This window comes from Mercenaria mercenaria, chromosome 4 (genome assembly GCF_021730395.1).
Source record: "Mercenaria mercenaria strain notata chromosome 4, MADL_Memer_1, whole genome shotgun sequence".
In the NCBI taxonomy this organism is placed as follows: Eukaryota; Metazoa; Mollusca; class Bivalvia; order Venerida; family Veneridae; genus Mercenaria; species Mercenaria mercenaria.
The window spans coordinates 92,219,944-92,247,671 of record NC_069364.1 but is presented as its reverse complement, the minus strand read 5'-3'; the positions used below and the strand labels follow the sequence as shown (position 1 = coordinate 92,247,671).

The 27,728-nt window shown below is 35.0% G+C and overlaps 2 protein-coding genes across 3 annotated transcripts in view; both read right to left on the bottom strand.

Annotated features, from left to right (window-relative positions):
• Positions 1 to 15,584: 15,584 nt before the first annotated feature.
• Positions 15,585 to 20,159, bottom strand: LOC123552445 (uncharacterized). 2 transcript variants are annotated; one of them, XM_045342113.2, is made up of 5 exons: positions 19,862 to 20,159; positions 19,302 to 19,469; positions 19,035 to 19,079; positions 18,133 to 18,239; positions 15,585 to 17,479 (listed from the first exon to the last, which is right to left on the bottom strand). In XM_045342113.2, the coding sequence occupies exon 5, from the start codon at positions 17,381 to 17,383 to the stop codon at positions 16,016 to 16,018; it is 1,368 nt and encodes a 455-aa protein (XP_045198048.2). In that variant the 5' UTR covers positions 17,384 to 17,479; positions 18,133 to 18,239; positions 19,035 to 19,079; positions 19,302 to 19,469; positions 19,862 to 20,159; the 3' UTR covers positions 15,585 to 16,015. The 2 variants fall into 2 exon arrangements, with proteins under 2 accessions (XP_045198048.2, XP_053398438.1); XM_053542463.1 differs by lacking the exon at positions 19,862 to 20,159 and having other exon boundaries at positions 19,302 to 19,612.
• A 1,982-nt stretch (positions 20,160 to 22,141) lies between these two features.
• LOC123553083 (CUB and sushi domain-containing protein 1-like) overlaps positions 22,142 to 27,728 on the bottom strand; it is a 46,054-nt gene continuing 40,467 nt past the window's right edge. Inside the window, exons 48-53 of the mRNA XM_053542332.1 lie at positions 26,918 to 27,085; positions 26,600 to 26,767; positions 26,334 to 26,357; positions 24,978 to 25,016; positions 24,522 to 24,628; positions 22,142 to 24,269 (exon numbers count right to left, since the gene is read on the bottom strand). Of these exons, the coding sequence (XP_053398307.1) occupies positions 22,404 to 24,269; positions 24,522 to 24,628; positions 24,978 to 25,016; positions 26,334 to 26,357; positions 26,600 to 26,767; positions 26,918 to 27,085 (2,372 nt within the window). The 3' untranslated portion in view covers positions 22,142 to 22,403. The remainder of the gene's footprint in view (positions 24,270 to 24,521; positions 24,629 to 24,977; positions 25,017 to 26,333; positions 26,358 to 26,599; positions 26,768 to 26,917; positions 27,086 to 27,728) is intronic.

Sequence of the window (27,728 nt, the reverse complement as noted above, 5' to 3'; positions counted from 1 at the left end):
TTTACGACGTTGAACGGTTTTAGTGTTATTGATGATGCTTTCTAACGATAATCTAATAAATTTATGTATTTAGATTTGAACATTCCTCCTAATGTCTGAAGCACCAAGACAAAGCGCTTTGGATCATAGGTTAATGGCCCTAGTCTATAAAAGAAAGCTTGAGCTGCTAATTCTACTGTTATCTTGAAGAAAGGCTTGATAAAGTGACTTCAGTCATCTTGAATCAAAATCGCAAAACGGTAAGCATGTACTGAAGTACAGGTAGCGGCATGAAGGCGTAAGGTGTATTATTATAGTGTCATAAAATTGTGTTGTGTGTGATCGTTAGCATGGGAAAAGAACGCAAAGGCAAAACAGATGTCTTCAAGAATTAACTGTTTCCTCCTGTAGCCACCATCATACTGTCTACATATCATCCTAACATCGTTACCATTTCATCCGACGATGTTTATAGGATACAATGGGACGTAAGTCTGTCATTATTTAGCCCAGGTTGTTGGTCCATTCTATGTCGCTTTATTGAAGAGCTATATCTGAACGGGGGTGGGGCAGTGCAAATACAGTGTGACATAGTTTGAGCTTGAGTTTATCTTTTATTGAAAACGAGCATGTAAGTACCGACCTAATTCCTATCCATTTCCGACCAATTACCTATACGATGAGGAATAATTTCACGAGGGCGCAGCCCGATTCGTATTGTTACGATGTTTAAACATGGTAATGCTAAATATTATTTCGATTCTAATAGGTATTTCATGTTAACAAGTAAATACAATAGGGAAGCATTACTTCATTGCGCATGTATGACGCCAAATACAGTAGCCGGCGTGATGTCAAAGCATTACAGTTACTGTGTTTTAACAGTGTTAACCCTTATCATGCTGAACACGATTTATTCTGCCTTTGCGACCAGTGAAGATCATGATCAGCCTGCACATCCGTGCAGTCTGATCATGATCTGCACTGTTCGCCATTCAATCAGTATATTTTTGATATGCACGGTGACCCCTTTAGTTAACAGTTAATGGTACTGTTCAAATTGAAAGATGGACAAGTTCATTATATAAATTCAGCAGGGTAAGGATTAAAATACGGGAGGTAACATTTTTCAGCTTGGGAGAGCGAGGACGTCTACTGAGTTAATTTTGCGCGCCTTATGATCTATACATAGTGTGATAATCATTCCGTTATATCAATTTGATTCTGAAACGTCTTTTATATAGAATTGTTGATTAAATATAGTAGGACGCTTTCTCGGCGCCTGTATGACGTCAAATAGCACGTCGACGTGACGTCAGATTTCCGTGTTTTAACGGAAATATGCATGGATTTTTCATATTAGACTGTTTAGTAGCCACTATGAATTGAAAGAAAGGAAGTGTTCATTTTCTTGTTTTAATTTTTCGTCTACATTCTAACCAAAATTTAGTAATTCAACGTAGATACGAGGAGTGTTCGATATGAATTGCTTATTGTCCTCTAGCTCGATATCCACGTGGGGCACGATAAAAACCAATACCTACCTGTATAGGGTTATTCAATACCTACACAACGGTGTATAAATGTACATGTTAGACTATGTGTAAGACATAAAATTTGCCATTTGGATACACGCAATCATTGACCACTGTAGTAAAAATGGTTGGTAGAAGCGTCGACAAGAAAGATGAAATACGGGCTTACATCAAAGCTCGCTCAAAACTTGGTTGTTCTTTGAAGCAGCTGATGACTGAACTTTCTACTGCTTATGGACCTTCTTGTGTGTCTTATGTCACAGTTCGGTGGTGGAAAAAGAAATTTGAGTCTGGTATAGAGTCCATCAAAAATGCACCGAAATCAGGTAGGCCAAAATCTGCATCTCGTAAAGAAATCGTTTCCAAAATAAAGGAAATCATTGAAGGAGATGCCAGATTTACAGTTCGTGATATTGCACGAAAGGTAGGCATATCACTATCAACGGTTCACCTTATTTTGAAGAAGCATTTGAAAGTCAAAAAGATTTCTGCTAGATGGGTGCCACATCTGTTGACTGATGAGCAAAAGAGGCAACGGGTTAAAGTGGCCAAAAAGCTGCTTCAAATGTTTCCAAAATAATTTTGAGCCCGTCAGAAAGGTTAGCAATAAGATCTGGGCCACTAAACACAGCAAACGCCCAATAATTGCCAAACGTTCTTTGAGTGCAAAGAAGGTTTTGTATGCAATCTTCTCTGGTGAAGGAGTCGCAATAAAAGTGCCGGTGAAAAAGGGCAAAAGCATCACCGGAAAGTACTACAAAGACGTAGTACTGAAGAAACTGAAAAAGTATTATCAGAAACGACGCCCTGCCACTGGTTTTAAACATGTCCGTCTTCTACATGACAATGCCCCCGCTCATTCCTCCGCAATAGTTACGGCGTTTTTGAAGAAAGAAAAAGTAACTGTTTTGCCTCACCCCCCGTATTCCCCAGACATTGCCCCATGTGATTTCTTTTTGTTTCCGAAATTGAAATCATTCCTTGCTGGGCGGAAATACCAGTCCCGACAGGCACTTGGATCTGCCATTCATCAGTACCTTATTACTGTGCCCAAATCAGCGTACCGTGACACCTCCAAGAAGTGGATACATCGGCTGAAACTTTGCATTTCTAGCCACGGGGAGTACTTCGAGGGCATGAAATGAGCCCTTTTGGGCTAACTTGAAATTTGAAGTCTCCAGATAGAAATAAGCAATTCATTTCGAACATCCCTCGTAGTTACCTTTCTGAGGCTTGATTTAACTTATATTTATAATATATACATACAGGGAAAAAAGACCACGCCCCCTGGCAGCCACGTTTTTTGACGAATTAAAATAATTTGAATATTCCTGGTAGAGGGTTACACAAGGACCATTTGTGTGATTTTTAATAGGGTCAGCAGTTTCATACAAGATTTTTAATGTATGCTCTGTCACCCTATTACCGGTGTATACCAGTAACCGGTGTAATCCGAAATATTCAAATATCTATTACGTTATGTCATTTGCATACCGGATGTTTACATAAAGCGCTGTCAAAAATTCCCGCAACCTGTCAAAACAATTGAAAAGTGTATACAATGAGCTTTTTCAAGGTAAGTGAGTTGGCTCGGCAAAACCATACAATTTTGGCGAATAAAGAAATCTATTTTACTGTGAAAACTTACTGTTTTATATCATTTCCAACTGAATGTTACTTTTAATTCATCTCAAGTTTCTCAAAATAATGTGTTGTCTGCTGCGTTACGAGTACCGGCCGGTGCTGTAGTAAAAATCACTCCATATGATTAGTCCCATGATTTTTTAAATACAATTTTTAAATCTATTTAACACCATGAAACATGTTTTCTATGTTGTTTTCAGTTTCCAACAATTGGTCAACATCAGGAAAAGAAAAGAAATTATGATCAGATTGGTTTGGCTTTAAAAGTTGTAAAGTAAGATGGCATGTCTGTGTATAAGGCAGTAACGGTGTTTGGTAAAAGTACATTAAGAGACAGACATTTAGGTCTGCAGCCTGATAAAAACCTACCTACTGATGGGCCAGACCCGCTTTTCACCAAAGAAGAAGAGAAATGTCTTATAGACCATATGACCTCTATGTCCAACATTGGCTATGGTTACTTCAGACAAAAAATCCTGGTGATGGCTTTCGAGTATGCTGTAATTCTTGGTACAAAGTCTACCACTGATCCTACTATGAAGGGCTCTTGGTACCAAGGGTTCAAGAGGAGGTGGCCTGATATACATCTTGCCAAACCCGAGAAACTGGCAATTGTAAGGACAAAGGCAACCTCCTATGAGTCTCTAGATACGCATTTCTCTGAGTTAGAAGATACATGTAGCCGATTTGACCTTAAACAGCATCCAGAGAGAATTTGGAACGTTGGCGAGTCCAGTATTTTAATGGAACATTGTCCACCAAAGGTTTTGTGCCCTAAAGGAACTATCCCTCAAGCTGTCACGTCATCGAGAGGCAAAAATGTAACTGTTATTGGATGTGGGAATGCTGCGGATTCATTAATACCACCATATTATATCTTTCCTGGCAAGAGGTGGTGTGATGACTTACTGAAGAACACATGCACTGGAGCTGCAGGAGACAGGATGGTCAAATTCAGTAACATTTCAAAATTATTTGGCAAATCACTTTCTAAAATTTGCAAACATTGCTGATGGTCAGACCTATCTTATTATATTTGATGGACATAAGTCTCATGTGTCTCTTTCGTTAACAAATCGGGGCAAAATTCATGGCATTGTGTTTTACATCTTGCCACCTCATACATCTCATGTGACTCAGCCTTTGGACGTTGCATGTTTTTGACCTCTCAAAGTCATGTATAACACTGAGTGTCAAAGTTACATGAGAAATAACCCAGGAAACACTATTAATACATATGTTGTGGGGAGGGGGGTATCTTCCAAAGCCTATTTAAAAGCCTTTTCACCAAGTAACATTATAAGTGGCTTTAGAAAACTGGTATGTTTCCACTTAGCAGGGATAAGATTAGTGACATTAAGGTCATGCCTTCTGCAATTTATCAATGAAGAAACATCTGAAGAAAGTGATCACAATACCTCTGAAAAATGCGCAGAGCAGTTTCTTGAAAGTCGTATAATTGTTGCTGTTAAAGCTCAAGCCACTAAGAAAAGAAAGTTTGTGCCACCATACATTGTAGGCAACTTATCTTCTGCCAAAAATGCTGTTATTCTTGAATCTAAACCTTCTACCAAGAAAACCATCTTCAAGAAAAATTCGCCACTCCCAAGTTCCTTAAAAGAGAATATTCCCGCAACTAACAGTATTGAGTCAGATCTGTCTGCATCTGAAGATGAAGAAGAACTCTGTTGCATCTGTAACAAAAGAATGCCTCCTGTTGTAAACCTGGCTTATGTTTTAGAGTTTGCTCAGTGACTCACCTAAAATACTGTACTAAAGTCAGAACTGTTAGGTGTGAATCACAGTTCTTCTGTCCCCACTGTGATCCTGCGACTCATATGTAAATAAATAAACCAGATGAAATAATAGACAAACAGTTGACAGTTTTGTTGTTGGTTAGTTAGTGTTAAAACGTTTTGAAAAGTGTTTATTTTTTGCACCTGTTGACATTGAAACCGAATATGTTTGTTTATTTAATGAAATTATGAAAGTATTTTTTGCCCGGTTATACTGAAAACAAATCGATTGAAGCCAGTTACCTATCAAGACAATGTTTACAAGAGGACATTTTCCTGGAGACTTTTTTATTGATGCACCGGTTACTGGTACAAATAACCTTCACATTTAGTTTGTGTACATATGAAATCAAGGCTTGTTGGAATTTCTTGAAGTTTTGATGGAAGGATAGTGTATATAAATGATAAATCTACTAAATATATTAAGGTTAGCAAATGTAAAATGATTTTATAAGTTTTAGTGCCCGTTTAACGTTAAAACCACCGGTAACTAGGTCAAGAAGCATATATGGAAAAGTGACCACTGACCTTGGCGGGCATGTGTTTTGACGAATCGGAAAAAAATGAATAATCTTTGTAGAGAGTCACACATGGACCATTTGTGTGAAATTATTTCAAATTCAGGCCGGCAGTTTCATACAAGAAGATATTTAAAGTTTCCATTTTATACATATAGGGAAAAGCAGCCGTTTAGGAGGAGATGTCGTTTAAAGATTGTTTTCTATTTTTAGCCCTGGCGGCCCCTATGAGCAACCAAGCGGAGCCATTTGAACATTTGAACCATTTGAACCTTTGGAAGAGGATCATCCAAGAAGCATCCAGGCCAAGTATCATCAACTTCTACCAAATAATTTCAGAGGATATGTTTTTAAAGGGAAGTATGGACGGACGGACGCCGAACGGTGAGCGATCACAATAGCTCGCCCCGAGCACTTGGTGATCAGGTAAGCTAAAACGCGAAACATCAATTTATGGCAAAATACCTTCTTACTTCTTCTCAGCAGTTTCAGCACAAACTTGCAACCATATAAAGCCGCTAAAAGTCATTCATAGACATGAAGACGGACAATGGCACTATATACTGAACTGGACTATATTCGGATTGACCACGGGGGCACATCCGGCGAATTACTAACCAAGGTACCTCGGATGCTAGCTAGAATATCATAATGGCAATTACTTGAAACATTAAGATAATCAAACATTACGTCACAGAGAATGAAAGTGTTTCTTGTCAAACTAAATACTATTAAACGGGTATGTCTCCAGATAAAAGAAATTATAAAAACGGACAGCAGCATCTAAAACTATTATAAAATCATAAGTCCTTGCTATATTTACGAAATATTCTGATACAAAAATCCCGTTTTCATTAGAACACGGGTGTATTGATGTCACGTCGACACATTATTGGAGCCATGCAGAGGCTGAGAAAGAATGCTATCATGCTACCATATTTGATCTATTCTATACAAAACAAAGAAAAGACATTTCAGGATCGAAATGATGTAAAAAGAAACAGGGTTACACTAGCAATTCATACTGTGAATCAATACATATTTCGCTAGACGTCTACGCACTCCTAGATTATTCCGTGGGAAGTGTAACCTCTCCGCCGTACTAAAACTCGGTCACGTTAACGTCACGTCGACCTTTATTTGGCACAACATATGCGCCAAGATAAAGTGTTATATATGCAGGCGCTTAGAAAGAGTGCTACCATAATTCATTACATTGTTGTGCTTAAAGAAATAATATATCTCAACCAGTGATTTGTCATTGAATAAAATCATTGTTTGGAGTTTAAATGCGAAGGAATTCACACTGTGAATCAATACATATTTCGCTAGACGTCTACGCACTCCTAGATTATTCCGTGGGAAGTGTAAATAATACGCATCTAAATGACAAACATGGATTTTATTCATGAGCAAATCACTGTTTAAGATATATTATTTCGATTCTAACACTTTATCAATGATTATTATGTACGTCCATTATGATATCCATCAAAATTTACTGTTGATTTCTTTTCCAGCGCGCCGCTATGACGTCTATCGCTATATGACGTAATAATTGTGACGTCAGAAAAAATGAATTGTTGAATAATAACACACAGTTTTCAGCCTTCTTTGTTTAATAGGAAAACAAATCGGGTCGTGTTAGAATAATTTATAAAACACTTTTCAGAATCAAGAATGACAATGCACATAATCCACACAGTCTGTAACCATGGTAACGTTTATTAGGCGCGCATTCAGTAGACGTCACTAGTACTAAAGTATATCCGTTAAAGAAGCTATTATGTTCAAAGATATTTTGAAGAAGTTTTAGTTTATACTAATTTATTTTAGCTCGAATGTGATGATAAAGCTTATTTGAACCACTCTCGAGTCCGCCTCCTGGAAAAAACAGTACTTGTGTCATATGAGAAGTCATCGTCGTGACCCCAGTGGGGCTCTAACCCACGATCCCCGGGTTGAGCGGCCGACACCTTAACCACTAGACACCGCGTCAATTAATTTTACTTTCACATTGGTCGAAAACTAACAAGGACAGACGACAGAAGTGATACTGTAATGATATTTACGAGATTTTTTTCAGTTCACGAAGAAGTAAAACAGTTGCTTTGTTGAATAATAGCCTCACCTTTCAGTCTGTTGCTTGATAGGGGAATTAATCGGGTAATCGGTTTCGAATAATAAGCGTATTATGATATTATAAACAGCTATTAACTTTCATTAATGCAGGGGGGGTGGGGGGGTGGGGGGGCGGCTATTTTGTATACTTTGTACATACGAAACCGTCAAGAACTTGAACTTGTATCAATGAAGGAACTTTACAAAATTTGAAATACTAGTAGTTTATGCAAGACTGAAAATACTACAGCCCTAAACGGGATTCTACCTGAGACTTCTCACACAATACTCTTACACAATCTACAAGTGTGTCTAGATGAGATAGTCACAAGACGACGAGCAAAATATATCAACTGCGGTCGCGAAAGAGGGAAATAATATTTCAGAGTTAGACTTTATAACAATAACTATTTCGTTCGATGTTACGCAAAACGTTGCAGCCGGCTAGTGTAATGTCAAACTCATGAACAAAATGATGAGAAATGAAAAAATAAATAAGATCAACATCACTACACACTAGTGAGGAGAAACTTCAAAATAACTAACAGTAAAAGAAAGACATTCAGTGTTTTATTTGTTATTATATATTTTTTAAAAAAGACCTATTATATCCATCAATACAATACAATACAATCTGTCTTCTCGGAAGAACTAGAACTCGGACAGTATTTAAAATGCATAAACTTCTTTCTCAATAAATGATGTGGACGGGTATCATCTCTAACCTTGCGCTTATTTTGTATTTTCTACATTTTTCTTCAATATTTCAATCTGCAAATCAAACGAAACTGAAATTTTGGGAATGCAAATTATACGTCCGTAAGCCGAAAGATTCTGTGATTTTATCAGCATTGCTCTGAAATAAGTGCAGTTAAAACACTTTTCTAGGATTTTTATCACAATGGAACAATGGACCCATACACGCATATTTTGTATAAAAAACAAAAGGTAGACACGAATAGCACGCAAAGTAACATGAAAAAAATGGGGAATACCCCGAAGATAAAACGAAAAGCCGCAGCACCGTGCGTTCATAAAATTGTTCGATTTTGGCTGTTTATTATAACAGCACTTGTAATTTTCTTTTAGCGTACATTATTGTGGAACTCTTCACACTGAATAATCTGTCTAAAAGCAAGTAATAACTTCAAAAAAAAAACGTTCATCTTCTGTGTATATCTATATATTCAAAGTCTGTTAGAATTTAGTAAATGTTTCAGCTTTTGCAACAGCTCTAGTATATCTCTCATCATAAATTAATTGCGACATGATAATGGGAAGGACATTAGAGTTGTAAGTCTTTCTAAATTTCTTCAACGTACTAATTCATCATATTTTCAAATATCATTAAAAATTGAAATGAAATGCTTTTTCATTATTAAATTAATTAATTTACTGTTATTGAATATTCTTATATATAACATTACTGAACCAGTAATAAGTGTATTAGATGCGATAGATCAACAAAACTCTTAAAAGTTGATATTATACGTGTTAATTAATTATTCATTTAAAACTTTTTAAATAAGCAATATCTTACTCAACATGTTGATGTAAAACTCAGTATCACCAGGGATCTAAATTCCATTTCCTTGATGTTTTTTTTTTTCAATTCAAAATCATAATAATGAAAAGTATAAAACTACCTAGAGTATCTCCAACAAAACTAAGTAGAACAACGAAACAAAGAGGCAGCCGAAACATTAATCGCTGTTACATGTAACACTGACCATGTAGCGAATGTTATAAAGTGTTAGATAGTTTTGCGCTTGTTAAGACTAAATCAACAGAAATTTTAACATTACATTTCAATGACACCCGTAATGCGGTATAGAACTACTCGAAACAAAAAAAAAATGTGAACATAATTATCGTATAATTCACCGCTTTTTTTTCAGTATAATTATGTTAATTGCAAAAAATGTTTATCCCCGTGTGTAATATTTTTACTCTATGTTATAAAATACGAGATGGTACGATTGTTTATGTTTTTACAATACAAAATAGTTTTGTTTATAATTTCGGGTAATGATTTAAAATTAGCGAGGCAAATAAGGTCAAACCTCTAGCTTTCAATGACCTTTACTCTATTAAACAAAACACGTGTCTTTTAAATGTAGTAATTTTAATGTGTGATTATTCTTGTTTATTATTTTTCAACAATGGTTAAGTAAAACCAGGCCTTGTTTAAATTGACACAGTCGACTTCTTTAGAGATAAAATAGGGCACCAAATTGAAATGTTTGTAAAATTGGTTTTTAAGTTGTCACATAATGTCAAGATAAAAGATACAAGAGATAAAAAAATCGACGTCGGAAAAGTACAACATGTAACATCAGCTTAAAGCCATTTTCTGACAAACACAAGTAAATAAGCTAAGCATAAGTAAAACATACGTAAGAAATTGCATACACATTAAAACACATATAATGCAACATAAAACATAGCCGACACTAGAAAATAAGAAATCACACACATGTTAAAGCAAATTAAAGCAACATAAAACATTACTGACACTAAGAAAATAAGAAGACATTAGCATCACCAGCAAACAACAGGCTAAAGCGAAGCTAAAAACGGGGCATTTAGTTGAAGCTTTGCCGGAGATGTTTTTTTTTTATCTCGATCAATTTATTGTTTTTAGATAATTCTTGTCTCTTTCTGTTTTCACCTTTCAAGTAGTTCGCATCTATCATCATGCTATGTGCTTAGTTACTGCATGTGTAGGAGAAAGTGTTTAAAGGTAAGGAGAGATTCTAACCGATGTTGATCCACCCTCATGTATATAGATAATTAATCACAGATTGACATTTATTTATAGGAAATCGATCCTGCCGATTTTTGTGGTAACATGCGATATATACTGAATGAGATATACAATCGAATTAGAAAATGTGGTCTTCCGGCATGTGCACAGAATGTCCGACTTCGGATTTTTTTGGAAGAATACGCTTTTTCCTTGTGCGTAATAAGCGTCCACATAACTTTTCCGAACCGCAAACGTCTTGCACATCATTACAAATATGTGCAGTATTATTTTTTATTCCAAAATCCACCTTTACATCGATACAGACGCATATTGCTGGGCTAGCTAATGGACTGTAACGATTCCCGATTGAGGCACTGCCTTATTTCATATTATTTGTATATATACTCAGTTCCAAAAGAAAGTGTGCACTTTTTAAGTTTTAAATATTTCAAAAAATTCCCCGACGTTTTTGTTTCATTTTTTCATACACTAACTCTCAGGTATAACTCAAAATCTAAAATGCACACCAATTTGTTTACGAACTGATTTAAATTTTGGTACCAAACATTATAAGTTTTCATGAAAATAACCGAGAAAAAATAACAGAAAACTAAGTGGAACTGAATGTATGATTGCTTATTGTTATAGACCAGAAACTATATAGTTTAGAGTCTAATAAAATATTGTTCTTCATTTCTAAAGCTATTAAAAGAGAAAGCACATGCTTTCCGTGATTCTTGTATGTTTCAACTGTTGTTGCAACATGTTCATGTTTTCAAGTATTTTAAAATAGCAAAATTATTTTTAAACGACAGTGACAATGATATCTAATATGTCCTGTCTATTAAAGCTAAAATTGCAGCTGGTGTAAGATTTCCAATTTATTAAAAATATCGGTAAACAAAAGAGTTCAACAACGAAATTTGTCGCGATCTAAACAGTGTTGTAATATCAAGTCAGAAGAAGTTATAACATGTGAAGTAAGAAATAACTGTTAAAACCTTTAGCGTGCCTGTCCAGATAACGTCATAGGAAAGATTCCTTTATTGCGAATACATCATTATCACAATAATAACATAAAAATGTATTATGACAATTTCTTACATCACTTGATATTGTTTTTACTCTAGAAAATAATTTCTTGGCTTAAGTTATAAACATACTTTATGCAGAGCTGCAGTCTCAATTAAGTGTAATATATGTATCCAGAAACAACCGTTTTAACTCAGGTTTTAGTGGCGTTACATATTCATGCAATGTTTGTACCCAACACATGGAATGACTGATACGTATTAGTAAGTCCAGCTAACACGTAGTATTACTTTAGTAGCTGTGCTTTGCTCTAATGCATAGTTATATTGTTTTCCTTTTTTTTAGCTAGGCACGATTCATTACCTGATATACATATTTCTTTTACTTTTGTATGTTTTATTAATGGAAAAAAACAACAGTTACTGTTTGACACATTGGTGTCATCTTTGCTACTTGCTTTTAATAACCATTCATGTAAGGTGGAATGCACCTATGTTGAATTTATAGAGTTCCATTTCCACATTTAATATAAAACTCAGCATATTCCCCATTTAATGTATGCTTTACATTGTTTTATTTTTCTGTAACTTGATCTCCGCAAACTTTCAAACACGCCGTTTTCCGTCCATTTTTTTATGAACAGTGATTTCAGTTATTGGGTCATCGAATTATTTACAACCACCACCATTTCTGTAAAATATCAGATATAAATATTTTACAACATGCTCAGATAGGAAACTAAAATAGTCGCTTTCATCTTGTAGCTTTATGACATTGAAAAATCGACAGAGACAGTTTATTCGTATAAGTAATAAAAAGCTAACTACAAATACAGTAAATTTTATTTTCCTGCTTTGAATTTCACTTAGTGAGATCAAATGTATGTATTCTTGGGTAGAAATTTGCATAAAGGGCCTAACCTTTTGTGTCACTCCCCACTTCCGCCTCCCACATCCTTGGAATAAGTGTGCTTCATATTATTATCTCTATCCTCCCCACCACTAACCCCTTCAATCAAACCTACACACCTAAAGTTATTTATACTATTTCGTTTCTTACTCCATGTTTTTTTTTTTCTAGCAATATTGTTACGAGCTAGCTCGGGGTGTTTGCCATTACTTGATGGCTCCTTTGGTAGCGTAGTAGTTTGTAGCTGGATGTGGCCTTGAGCTGTTAATAAGTTTGCGTGTGAAGGGTTTGGTCGGTCAACTAACTAAAGTTCTAACTTATCAGGCAAATAACTAATAACACCGCATAAACAGTTAATTGAGTTTATTCATGTATGTACTTGCAATATTCCTCAGAATGACATCAGAAAACGTTATATTGTTCACATACATATGAGACTCAAACGACCATAAGGTATATTTAATTCAACAGTTAAAACTTATAAAATAGCAATGTAATTATGCATTATAATTAAGGCAGTTCCGGCTTTCCATATTTCTTTAAAGATGAGTGCATGTGCAATGGTAACATGATATATTCGAGAATTGTACTAAAATAATCAAAAAGTTATGCTAAAATAATATGTATAATGTTCCCATAAATGATTCAGATTTGCTGGTATGTAAAATTACTCCAAATATCCAATAAAAATTGCTTACAATAATGTTACTCCACTGAAATGTCTGAATTTTATATACTGTTATAAATCAGAGAAAATCTCTTAAGACACTATAAGCAAAATCTGGCCTATCTGCTTATTATTCTGAACCTAAGTGACCCTGATGGTCAAAATTTGGACCCTTTTATACTAAAGGCTCAACCACAACCCAGAAAGTGGTTGAAATGGTTAAAAACAGTTAAATCCACCGCTTTGGTTGGTGGTTGCAGACAAAAATGGTTGGTGCCAACCATAGCCATCAACCATAAATGGTAAAATTACTTAGAACTTACTTAAAAATATTTAACTAGAAGAAGAACTGAGAAAATATGATTTTCTCAACAAAACAACTTAAATTATGAAGTTCCAGTACCTTAGAATGGTTTACAGAGGCTTTTTGCAGATGATACATATTTGTTACAAGTACTTTGATTGTCTTGACAACAAGTAAACAAACCCAAAATGCATCAGTACAGCTCAGCTTCCTGTTGACATTTAATACATGTGAAATTGATGCTTAAAAAGTTTAAAGGCTACAACATCATAAAATGAAGGATTCATGCTAAATTACTCAGCAAAATGATGCAGAATTAATAAGTCTACATGCATGAAAAAAGAATAAGTCCAGGAATAAGAAGAAATAGTGAAAATTCAACACAAAACTGATGTCGTGAAAACAGATGACTGCAGACAAAAGTGTAAACATTGGTTTCTAGAGTCTCTGCAAACAACCAGTATATAACCTGTATCAATGAGCTTTAGTGTTTTGTTATTTTGTCAAAATACTGTTCATTGTGCATTTTATGGCTTGTGATAATCAACGATAGACTAAAACATAAATAGATGATGGTTTCAAGCAACAAGATTACAGTCTGTACTGTGAGTATAGGATATGTTAAATTGATAATTACACAATGTCTTATTGATGATCATATCAATATCATCTTATAGACGTAACTTTTCCACTTTTTTTAAAAACATCTGTTCGTTCTACGCAAATGTTTTGATGCTTCAGTCGGCCTTTAAATTTCGATATTTTGAGCCACTGTGGTTTGTAAAAATAAATCATAAATTTCTGCAAGTTCGCTTAACATGATATTAGGGACGTTGTAATTTAAATACTAGCTCGTAGTGCACGTATTAGCGTATCGAATTCTTATATATAAACTGACTTTAATCTAATCAGTTGAAATAACAATAGCTGTCACAGGAGACAGCGCGCTCGACTATTTCGATGCTGGATAGTGAAACTGGGCACATCTGAGGAAACTAGAGCTGTCACTGGAGTGTTTAATGACTCCAATTGTGGATGAAGATATTGCACAATAGCCTGAGTCTATGTCAAAATATCAACTTAATGTAATAAGAGAGGTAAAGATAAAATGCATCAAAACACTATATAAGTATATCCTAAGCAAAAAGGGGCATAATTCATTAAATATTGGAGCCATTGTGTCATATGGTGTGGGTGATGATGTTGAACAACTATTTTAAGTTTGAATCAAATCCATTCAGTAATAACAGAGACAGAGTGAAAGTGCATCAAAACTTTAACCTAAAATTCTAAGTAAAAAGGGGGAATAATTAATGAAAAATTGGTGCCAGAGTTATGCACCTTGCGTCATATGGTGTGGGTGATGATGTTGAACAACTATTTTAAGTTTGAATCAAATCCATTCAGTAATAACAGAGATAGAGTGAAAGTGCATCAAAACTTTAACTTAAAATTCTAAGTAAAAAGGGGAAATAATTCATGAAAAATTGGTCCCAGAGTTATGCACCTTGTGTCATATGATAAGGGTAATGATGTTGAACAATTGTTTAAGTTTGAATCAGATCCATTCAGTAATAACAGAGATAGAGTGAAAGTGCATAAAACTTTAACCTGAAATTCTAAGTAAAAAGGGGAATAATTCATGAAAAAATGTGCCAGAGTTATGCATCTTGTGTCATATGATGTGGGTGATGATGCTGAACAACTACTTTAAGTTTGAATCAAATCCATTCAGTAATAACAGAGGTAGAGTGAAAGTGCACCAAAACTTTAACCTGAAATTCTAAGTAAAAAGGGGGAATAATTCATGAAAAAATGGTGCCAGAGTTATGCACCTTGTGTCATATGATGTGGGTGATGATGTTGAACGACTGTTTTAAGTTTCAATCAAATCCATTTAGTAATAACAGAGATAGAGTGAAAGTTTAACCTGAAAATCTAAGTGAAAAGGGGGATAATTCATGATATATTGGTGCCAGAGTTATGGCCCTTATGTCAGATGATTAGGATGATGATGAGGAATAAGTATTTCAAGTTTGAATCAAATCCATCAAGTAATTACAGAGACAAGTTGAAAAAAGAGAAAGTGTAAAAAAACTTTAACCAAGGTGGGGACGCGGAAAGACGCCGACGCCTACGCCGGGTCGAGTAGGATAGCTCTCCTTATACTTCGTATAGTCGAGCTAAAAATGAAATCTTCAGCTATATATGTTATCTCTCGTGAAAATACGAAACCAGGTTTTGCAAGATTGAGCTGCCAGTCCACCGTGCAAAGTTACAAATTTTTGGAAGCCAATATAGATACCGAAAACAAACACATGTACATAAATATCATGTGTAAAAGTTAACCGCGAAAGTTACACAGGAAAACCTCTCAAGCAAACAACAAGTTACAACCGAAATCGCATTTACATGTAGTTTAGTTATAGGCCTAGGGTGATTATACGAGAATTTTGTAACAATGAGAACCTGCAGTGTTTAAAAACACAATGTAAATCGTTCCTATGTTCAACAAAATAGGTCACGAACCATTATTAAAAGAGCATTTTAAAAGACAGAATGACGTATTTACAGACCGATTTTTAGACAAAAACAATCACCAATTTTACTGGATTAAAATTAGAAACATCTCCATTGCTACACAGTTAATACTAGATAATTTATTCCATAGATTTTTGTTAAAACTTTTGATTAATACTGACGTAATTTCACTATCAATTAATAGACCAAACCACACTTTGCCAGTTTCAAATTGAACAGCCTATAATGGTGTTTTCCTGATTTCTTTCCTCGGAGACCTGCTTCGATAAATCGCTGACATTTTACCCAGTCTAGCGTCTTTTTCATCCACAATATCGGTATTTTGTTTAACCTGTTTTATGTCGTTCCTAGATTGTTTTATCTTCGACTTAGTATCTTTCTTATCAACCGCTGGATTGTAGTTACCCGCAGAAATAGGACCTGCCCTATACGATGATCTAAGTTGTCTGAGCGGTTCTGCATTGGATACTATGGACTTATCATGTTTCTCTGTAATTTTACCTCTATCTTTTACCGTGTTCTTTTTATGTGTTTTATTCTTGTTATTTGATACCGAAACTAAAATTTCTATTTCCGAATCTGACGACTCTGAAAATTTATTTTCAGTTACCACAGAGTCTGCATTTCCATTAACATTATAATATTTATCTAACGACACTACGCTTTCAACTGACGGCATTAAAGGAGCGGGATTGGATGAAATGCTTGCTGTGCGCGAATGTACACCTTGACTTGACGTCAAACGTTCCACACTATCTCCGTTGTTAGCAATGGTTTCCTGTGTTAGATATATTTCTTTTCGTTCACAAATGGTGTGATTCATTTGTGATTCTTCCGTTTTATGTAACTGCCTTTCGTTTATTTCAACAACTGACTGACTTGAACGTGTGTTGTCTCCAGTTTTGGACTGCTTGTTATCTATAGTTGCAACCGGAACATGAATGGGAGCAATTGTAGGGTTTTCCTTATCTTCTGTATTGATAGCCGTTTCGTCCATTTTATGTGTAGCAGGCGTATTCCTGTAAGTCTGAGATTGGCATTGTTTTTCGTTTGTTTTCACGATTCCTGATGGTAAAGGATAAATGTTCATGTTATTTTCAATATCAGATTTGTTTTCGGGAAGTTTAGATACGATTTCTTCTTCACTGTGTTTATCGGGAATTATCCCTTGTTCTGTTAGTACGTTTTGTTTTGACGTTTCTGATACAGGACCATAAGCAACTGTTTTTGAAGATTCAGTTCGTGCTTTTGTCACTATCATTGTATTTTCGTTTGATAGCCTCTGTTCCGAGCTAACATTAGAACTTGGTTGATGGCTTAGGATAGATACCCCTGGAACATCTATTTCATGTGTTGGGGATGCAATTTCAGCCGTATGTTGTAAAGTGTCAATGAACGTATGCATTCTACGTGTATCTTCTGTCACATGCGACAAATCATCATGACTATTCCCATTCGGGTTAGAAGATGTCGGGATAACAGATGCAACTCCTAATGCTGGTCGTGATGTTTTTGTCATCGGTGGTACTACGTTTACGTTTCCTTTTTTAGACAACTTCAAAGGAGGAGCCGGTGGTGGGTGTGCCATTAATATTGATGGGTAAGTGGACCGAGGGCCAAAACCATCGGGATGATCGCGTCTTGCAATTCTATCGCTAAAATTATTTTCCTCAAATGTGTCAGTCTGAAACAGAACAAAATTCAAGTATAATGGCTGGTTCATTAAGCATCCATTTTTTTTGCATTTGAACAAGAATTGGTCGATATGATACCATTTTTAACTGTATTTACACGCTCTATGTTGAAAAAAAAAAGATTTTCCATTCAGGGGACATGGCTAAATAGCAACCTGTGCTCGTCACTGGTAGAGACTGACTCATGGTACATATATGAACATCACTTGAGATACTGCTACACAACAGCTTTAAAAACACATTCCTATTTATCAACCCTACGATCGCCACACTCTATTTTTTCCCGAATGTTCTGACCTTGTTTCGTTTTAGAGGACTTTTAGCGGAAGTCCTGATATGGTAATTTCCATTTACGAAGACTTACTAGGACTTTTAGAAAATACGGCAGTCAAAACTCCAGAAATGGACTTCCCTTTGAGAGGGTAGTCTTTAAAACTCCAGAGATTGTACTTTCCTTTTTTTTGGATGACTTTAAAATCAGTATAGTCTTCTTCATCCATTTGACAGCGTCCTCTATTTAAATTGACCTTATGCAATAATTAGAAAATAATGAGTCATATTGAGGTGAGACTTTAAACATTAGTATAATAACATTTTCGGGCCATACAAATGATGAATCATCTTGATTTAGCTGTATATTTACCTTATCAACGGACTGTTTGCACCGCTTTAGATAGATACAGATGAATAAGGCGATAAGTGCGACCAGGGTAATAAGACCCAGTGCCGCTCCAAACACTACAGTTGTCTCTAAAAAAAATGTTATAAATCAATTTCTGGAGGAATGGGATGTAGTTCACATGAATACAATTTAGGTTAAAAAGCGACTATACAACTTTAAGGGCGGTGCCGCTCACGTCCACATGATCATGGAACCATCGACCTTCCGCAATCATAGCTTCCTCAAATATATTTCTAGATCTCAAGTAGTGTTTCGAACCTATGCCAGTTAGGAACATGTTATTCAATTATTTGACTTCAGTTTTCCTTCAGTCAAAAAATCTACCCGAGGACTATAGTGTTTCTTCAAGTTGTTTTAGAAGTCTTGGCAAATAAGACACACGTTCACTCACAACGGATTTAAAAAAGAATATATCCCATACAGCATAAAAACGAGTTCAAAATGAATCTGCCCTGGTAAAGAAAATGAACAAATACAAAGAGAATCTGAAGCAATTGTTCTAATGAAATACTATTATTTAGCATTATGTGTTTAAACCAAAACTTTGCTTGAAAACGTAAACAGCAACAGCTTGGCATTTATTTGTTATACAGACGTTATAAAAAAGACACTTAACTACGGGTCTGATTGCAAACAACCAATATTTGCTCCGTCAAAAGTAGTTTTTACGTTTAGATTTTGGCATATGTTTAAATTGTGATTTTATGTATATAAAATACGTACGGTTATTTGGTGTTACACAGTTATTACAGTACAAAATTAACAATTGATTAAGATAATTATGACGTTAACAAACTTAACACTTAAAACTTTCTTCTGCAATATGGCTCTTTCTGACTTGAAGACACACAATAATAACATACCGACGTTGAATGTTTCATCAGCTTCAGGTTGTCTAACTTCTTGTGCTTTGAAAATGAAACAAATAACTTATTGTATAGTTATAAAGAGAAAAAATAAGGAAAATTATATTTGAAAAAATGAAACGTTGTGCTAAGCCCATCAAATTGACGATACGATATATTGAAATAAAGTTTGCAACGTCTGTATTTAGTAAAGAACTCTTTCAAAATTGTATGCATTTTGCAGTTTCTAGTTTTGTCAGTATATATGAAAACTTTTGGTCTCACTTTTAACACAGGCAGGTAAATCGCTCCAGACACCGCCGTCAAGACAAACAACCAGTGAACCACCAGTAAGCGTGTAATCTTCTATACAACTGATCTGTGCACTCGAACCGAACGTTGTCCCAGAAGGTAACTGGGCGAAGCCATTTCCAGGAGTAGGGTCTCCACAATCTGACAAATACAAATGTAGTAAAGTAAATGTAACTGTGAAAAATTTGATATAAAACGCATAGATGATAAAAGATGTGTAGCATGGACTTCCTGTTTCTGGAAATCAAAGCCTTTGTTACAGATTCACTATTGGTATCACACTAAGCGGTAACAGTTACATTTTCATCGTAATTGTTGTACCATCTAATTGTCTGTTGTGACAAATGTGGAGATAAAAGGTAAGGATCATATTCTAGCTATTTCGCCTGTTTTACTTTTGTCAAAATGTATTTTTGCGGTTATGTACTGATAGATTGAAGCATTTTCTATCGTGTAAGCCAAAAAGGCCTTTGCTAAGAAATGAAAGTCCATTGGTTCTGCGCAGTTAGTGCAATATCTTTCTGAAATCATACCTTGTATAACACAGATCACAGTTCCATTCCATCCAGTACTTAGACAGTATAGTGAAACATTGCCTACAAATTCATACCCTGTATTACACGTAACATTCGCAACAGCTCCTAACAAATTTCCAGTTGGCGTATGAACATTTCCGTTCTCAATATATATACTGCCGCAATCTACATAAAAGAAATTATTTAAAGAAAGATCAAGCACTTATGCAAAACAGGACAAGAATGTAATGAAAAGGTTTAGAATTGTCAACGATACATTTGTATGTATTCTAATTTTAATGAAAAGTCCAATTATAAGCGTGTAACTACAAACAAGGGTACAAATACAATATACATGAAAATTTAAGTACCTGTTATGAAACACGTGCATTTCATATGTTTCTTTTCCCAGCTGAGTAGCAGATTTTACTCGACACATTTCCTTTGTCTTATTTATATAAATCTTTCCAACCTGTTCTGCAACTGTGCTTTTCATCTCGGCATAATAAGTGGCGAGGCGACTTTTCAATCTTAATATGTTATTGTTTAAAATCGTGATTCTTGTGCAATAATGAAATCCAAATGAACCTTACATTTTGCTTGACTTTTTACTTTATCTACGTAAACTGCTAATTTACAAAGAACATTTATGCATAAAATATGTCTACACTGCGATGCAAAATACTTAGGCATTTAAGTAGTGTCTTCCCTTTAAATTCGACTAAGATTTAAGACCTCTAGGTTCGGATTTGATTATTAGAAAAGGTCGCTATGAAGTGTAAGTATCTGAAAAACTAAGTGTACAAAGATGCATTGCCTAGTGGATTAGATACGCTACATAATACCATGTAAAGTACACTATACGTAAAAAAATGTTTATTATAGTGGCTTGTGCATTCATACTAAATAACAACAATAACATCAATACAAAAAAGCACCCGACCCAATGGGCTTACAAGTCACCTTACTTCGACTATATCTGGTATGACAACTTGTAACCAGGCCAGGTTTATTCATGATAGTCAACTGGTGACTGCATTTGCCTATAGTACCGCTTACAAATGTGTCAAAGATACTACTTCTAAAGAGATTTTCGGTATATTATCGTAGAAAAAATATATAACTGATTGCAAATCTGATAAATCATATATGTTCCTGTTGGAATTTTGTCCTCAATTTTTATTACCAAAGAAATATTTACTGGCCTTGCTGCCTTACAACATAAATATCTTATTATATTTGTGATATCCATGAACTATTGATTTATACAGGCAAAGTACTTGTAATTGTGCGGTACTATACACACCAAGCATAGTACTAGTATATCCTGGTAGAGTAAGCAAGTAAAATTTCTGTTCGTTCGGCCAGATTGCTTTAAAAGTCTGAGAAGTCTTTCATTCCAATTGTGCAACAAACAGCAGTCCGTGCAATTTCAAAGGACCATTGCTCTTAAACCAGGCACAGTATATGTATGTTTTGACAACGTGTAAACGTTGATTTAATGATCATACATGTCTGCAAGACTAGACCGGGTTTTTAGAAAACTATAAGATGGGTAATTCGACGAGCCTTTCATTTTCATTGCACAATATACAAACATCATTTTGTGAAATTTCAAATAGTCTATTCAATTTACTATTTAAGCGAACAAAGAACATGTATGCCAATATAATATACACGTATACAGATTAACTTCATTCTTATATAGGCTAGATCTCTTTAACAACTGCAGCAGGATGAACCTTTAATTTTTACTGTATACTATATAGCTGAACAAACCAGCTCACTGAAAAATGATATTTATATACGCATTTTGGCCAGATCCGTCGCAAACTGTACGTGGATTTAGCCGGACAAGTACTTTGGGACGGCAACTTTATGCTCTCGCCCCCAAATATTTCGGGCAGCTAAGTATCTGGTTTTTTTCAAAGATTTTTAAATCAGTGGACATGCTTATAAAGTTACTGATTAAATTCATAGTATTTTTAAACAAGCAATTTGAAACCTTTCCAATAACTGAATTTTCTGCAGATCTTAAAACGTATTAAAATCAATATCTACAAAACATAGTAAAAAAGAAATTTTAACAAATTCAATGTAAATTAAAATCAAGTAAAACTGGCATTTTTTGAGTTGAATGTATCATAAAGTAATTATGACGTTGTTATACGTCAACATTTGCGAGCTAAATACCACGAATGACACAGATATAATTAACAGGATGGCGGATGAACATAGGTCTGTTTCGAATAAAGAGCTATAAAAACAGCAAACAGATGTTGGGCAAGTACAATAAACTATTTGTCATATGTATTTATTAGGTAAGTAAATTAAATGTCGAACAAACAAAATTTAAACTGTTCTAAAATGTATCACACAAAATGTTATTTATTAATGCATAAAATATCACTTGGTATTCAATGGACGGAAATTTGAATTCTAAAGATTTACAAATACAATGTATATGAAAAACAATTGCGTTATTACACAAATATAAATAGTTAAAGCATGAATGTTTTTAAGAAGTAGCTAAGGCACGGTTTTTGAAAAAAGCACCAAATTATTTCTTTTTCATTCCTTTTGTTGGTGATATGCTTCCATAAGCAGCTGATATAGCACCCATTCTTATTTTTCTCATCTTTTCAAGTTCTTTCCTTTCTTTCTCTCTTTTATTATGTTCAATATCTTTAATTTTTGGATCTATTTCTTTTTTCGCAATAGCTGGATTATATACAGTCAGAGCCTCTTTAGGTTTAGTTCCGTATGAAGACTTAAGAAGCCTTGATGATGCTGCACTCTTAGCTGGTCCTGTCGACCTACCAGGTCTAATAACATGTTTATTTGGACTCGATTCTTCGTGTGGATCTACACCATAGAATGTGTCCGTATGATCACTTCTATGAAGTGACTTTTTAAATATTCCTGGTGTTGGCTCGGGATCAAAGATAAACTGTTTGGTTGGTTTCGGTGGTGGCGATGGAATATCAACTTCCGAATTCGAGGTTAGGGAATCTGTATTGTCACCATCATGTAAAGTTTCTACATGCGTATCAGAATCTCCAGCTTTTTCAGAAGAGGCAGGAGAGGTTTCTGTTGGTATAACACTTTCAACAGACGGCATGATTGGCATGGCATTAGATGAAATGTTGGCTACATTTGAATGCATATGGTGTTGTCCTGTAGACCCTACCTTCGGGCTTTCTGGACTGTTACGTGATTTAACAGGATCAAACTGATTATGAAGGTGTGGGACTGGAGGTAGAAGGTGATGCATTTCCTTGTATGGACTTTGGCTTGTACTTATACTTTGTAGCTCTAAATTGTCATCTCTCGGTTCGTCACGTTTTTGATCGTTTAGGGATTCAGCTTTATCTGTTGTACTGTCTGCATCAAAGAATGCATCCAAATCCTTCTGATCATTTTTTGTTTCATTTTTAACCAAAAATGACTGATTCCTTTCTGTCCGTTCTCCAGATTCGGAAGATGCTTTTTCTCTGGCGGAAAGCAAAGCGTCTTTTTTATTCTTCCCGGCTGTATTGGACTGGTCTTCAGTTTCTTTGGATTGACTTTCTTTTCTTGGAGTGCATTGCTCTATATCTATAGTCGGAATTGGCACAGAAGATTTTGGTTTATCTTCTTGTCTTTCACCCTCTATATCTATGACAGTCTCATCAGATTTCAGGTCGGTCGGAATATTTTCTTTACTCTTATCTTGTTCAATGTCTTTAGTTACTGGTTTTGAAGATTCCTTTAAAGGCTTAGTTTTGACAGTTGTGACTGGTTTTATCGCGATATTTATCTCCTGTTTTGATTTTGATGGAGGTACTTTGCGTTTCAGATCAACCACTTTTTTGTCGTCTTTCTTTTGTGGCGGTTTGTTTTTGAGACCTGTCGGTTTTGTAACTGATTTTTGTGCTTTTGGAATAGCACCACTCTTCTCATTAGAAATAGTTTGTTGGAGATCTTTATTAAGGGCTGTCATTTTTACTTGTCTAGAATTATCAGTGCTTTCAAATTCATTTACAGGTGCAGTGATCTCAGCGTTTTGAGGAAGTGCATCTGTTACAGACGGAATTCTTGGAGATGACTTTGGTTGACTTTCATGCATTTTTCGGACATCGTCAGGAACAGGTGGTAAACCTTTCTTATTCTTTCCATTTACTGGTTTAGGAGGTGTTGGTAACACAGCGGCTGCTCCAAGAGCTTTCTTCACATCTTCAGGCGGTTTTTCCTTTTTAGTCATTGGTGGTACTATATTTACGTTACCTTTCTGTGTAAACTGCAGAGGCGGCACTGCCTCTCGACTGCTTGGTGGAGGATGAGCCAGCAATATCGGCGGGTAATTTAAATCGTCGTCGTCAAAATCGTCGGGATAGCCGTCGTGGATGGCACTTCGTCTGAATTCACTTTCATCTATAACTTCATGCTGTATTAAAAAGTACGTTGATATAATGAATAATAGCCAAGTCTTGGCAAGTAAAATGTTTCTTCGTAAAACTACAAAGTACACAATGCAATCATTCATAAATGGATAAAGTAAACAGTACTTCAATCTTATGGTCTACTAAAAATATTTATTGAATTGTATACTAAGGTGATCTACTTGTGACCTTTTACACTGTTAGACTATAACAAAGTAATTAAAAAAAATAACTCACATTTTTTAAAGTTTACTAACCTTGTTTGCTGGTTGTCGGCATCGTTTGAGGTAGATGAAAACTCCTGCTGATATAATTGCAACCAATACAACCAATCCAAGCAGAAGACCAAATATCAAAGTAGTTTCTGAAATGAAGAGATATGTCAATAACTAATGAAATAATTTAAATCAAGTCTTGGTTTGCCCTTTTTAATCAGTTAACGTACATCGTGTGAAAATACAAAACCATTATCAGTACCGAATGTCTCAACGAAGCAATAATATAAAGAACCTTTGGCAAAGAAAAAAATGTTTATTAAGCCGATTCTCGTGCTGATTTCTATTCAAAGCCTAGAAGTAGTTCTTAGTCAAAAGGGGAACCTCAAGTAATAGCCTTAGAATTACAGAACGCTGATAAAATATTTTTGTAATGATAAAACGAAAGGTATTCCATCCTGACAGGAAATGACCAAATTATCAAAAGGTGACACTTACCAAAATTGAACGTATTATCCTCTTGTGCAGGCGTTTGCGCTGAAATGAAAGAGTGTATATATCTAAGACATTTGAATTGGCATGACATACTGTTTGTATCGGCCTAATCAGATATTACATTAACAACTGCTTTTCTTTTTCGTGTATACAGTTCTGATTCCAACGCGAGATTTCAGTTTTCTATCTTTAATAAAAACAAAGAAATCAATCAACCAGCAGTACACTTCCTGTTGAGGTTAAACATTTTTAAAGTTTTGTAATTGAGGCGAGAATCGTTTGTGAAGTGACAGACACTATCGTCATATCCAGTAAACTTATTTAATTTGGAATCCAGAGATTATTATCTTATCCTCGTGAATGTTTGACTTATTGTTGTGAATACACATGCAAAACGTATGTATGCAAAGCTGACACTATACACGTTAGATATTAATGAATACAATCTGAAAAGTAGATCCCTCGGAAGCACCGAGAACAAAGCAAACAGTGAAAATTGCAGACTCGCACGTTAGTATTCTGTAATTAAAATATTTTGCAATTTATCTTTTAAATCATCAATTTATTACAAAACAGCTTATCGAGTGTGTGTGTTTGAAATTCAACCAAAACATAGTATCTTTCAGCATCAATTACAAAAACATATTAGTGATTTTGAAATAAACAGCATGTTAATGGTATTACTTTTTAAGTAATTATGTAAAATACGGACAATTTCAACGTACTGTAAATCGCAATTTTTTTGTGGGTGGGGGATGCGGCGGGGGGAGGTATGGTAATTTGAATACAAATGTATTATGACAATGTGTATTCATGGACAAAAACCATGTATAAAGACATGATATGATATAGTGATGGAGGTACATTTGAGGTGACGCTTATCAGTAAAATTGAAAGTCTATATATCAGCATTTATCATTTTCGACTTTACATCTAAAGTGTAAGTAATGAATGCCGTATATTTCGGCCAAATAATAAAATATTATGACTCGTTTTAAGATAGATAACACTGAAAACTAAAACGTGAAAGACTGTATTATATAATATCGGTTACATATATTAGTAAAAGTAAAATTTAGACACGGTCTATTCGACGTATTTTCGAGCATTTATATCTTTATCAGTGAACGTGATATTCGTTTCATCAAATCCGACTTTTATACTTACATCTTTTGAACATATACATAATTACGATGGCTACATGTGTATATTAGGTGTGTTAATAGCAGCATACAAATTCATGCAATGGTTGTTATGTACTGATCTCAGATTATACACAATATAAACTGGTATTTATCAAAAACACATAAAATGTTATATCATGCTTGTTGTCCCGGCTAGTATATAGTCTATACTCACTTGTAGCGTCAGGAAGTTCCGAGTCTACAATAATTACAATTATTTTACAACATAAAACAACCAATATGTAGTGTACAACAACAGACAGGTGTCCTGTGCACAGTAAAAATGAAGGAACCTTCATTTACTTCATATGGACAAATATTTCTATTTATACATGATTACATCATGAAGGTTTGAAAAGCTTAAAGGTAAGAATTATTATATTTTACATAAAACTTTTTTTACATATATATCTCTGTCTATATTTTATATGTGTTACATACTTTTAACACATGATGGTGTATCACTCCACACGCCACCATTAAGACATACAATCAGAGAGTCTCCCATAAGAGTGTAGTCAGTCGCACAGCTGAGAAAAACACTTGAGCCAAACGTCCTCCCAGTAGGTAGCTGGGCATATCCGTTAGCAGGTGTTGGGTCTTCACAGACTATCAAGTAAACATTTCAAATAATATTAATATTTATGGAATGTATGCATGACCAGCTTCTGACATCAGTCAAAACTGCAGAAACATTAACCATAACGCTGATCAAATACATGAAAAAGGCTGATAACCCGACAAAAAAAGGTGTATTACCTTGTATAACGCAAATTGGCGTACCATCCCAGCCGCTGTCAGTACATGTAAGTGTAGAGGAACCAGTGAGGTCATAACCAGAATCACATGTGACTGTAGCAGTTTCACCAAGCGTTGTACCACTCACAGTACTTGCCCCACCGTTAGATGGCGCTGGATCACCGCAATCTAATAAAACCAGTCAATATTTAAATTAAATTATTAGTTACGTTTTTCAGAAAAATGAAACTATAGTGATAAACAAGAGCTGCCAGTGGACAGCGCGTTCGACTATTCTCAGTGCTTGATAGTATAATATAAGCAATGAGTAAAACTTTTAACATTACAATAAGCATATTCTAAGTCGAAAAGGGGCCATAATTCAGTCAAAATGCTTGATAGAGTTGCCTCCTCCTTTTTACAGACTTGGGTCATGATAGTAAACAAGTAAGCAAAATATGAAAGCAATATCTCAATGGACTTTGAAAATATTTGGGGTGATACGCAAACTTTAACATTTATTCTAAGTCGAAAAGGGGCCATAATGCAGTCAAAATGCTTGATAGAGTTGCCTCCTCCTTTTTACAGAATGGGGTCATGATGGTAAACAAGTATGCAAAATATGAAAGCAATATCTCAATGGACTTTGAAAATATTTGGGGTGGTACGCAAACTTTAACATTTATTCTAAGTCGAAAAGGGGCCATAATGCAGTCAAAATGCTTGATAGAGTTGCCTCCTCCTTGTTACAGACTGGGGTCATGATGGTAAACAAGTATGCAAAATATGAAAGCAATATCTCAATGGACTTTGAAAATATTTGGGGTGGTAC

What these genes read in the sequence shown, in the direction of transcription:
- LOC123552445 (XM_045342113.2), bottom strand. Translation starts at nt 17,383, where the DNA reads ATGGCACACCCACCACCGGCTCCTCCTTTGAAGTTGTCTAAAAAAGGA.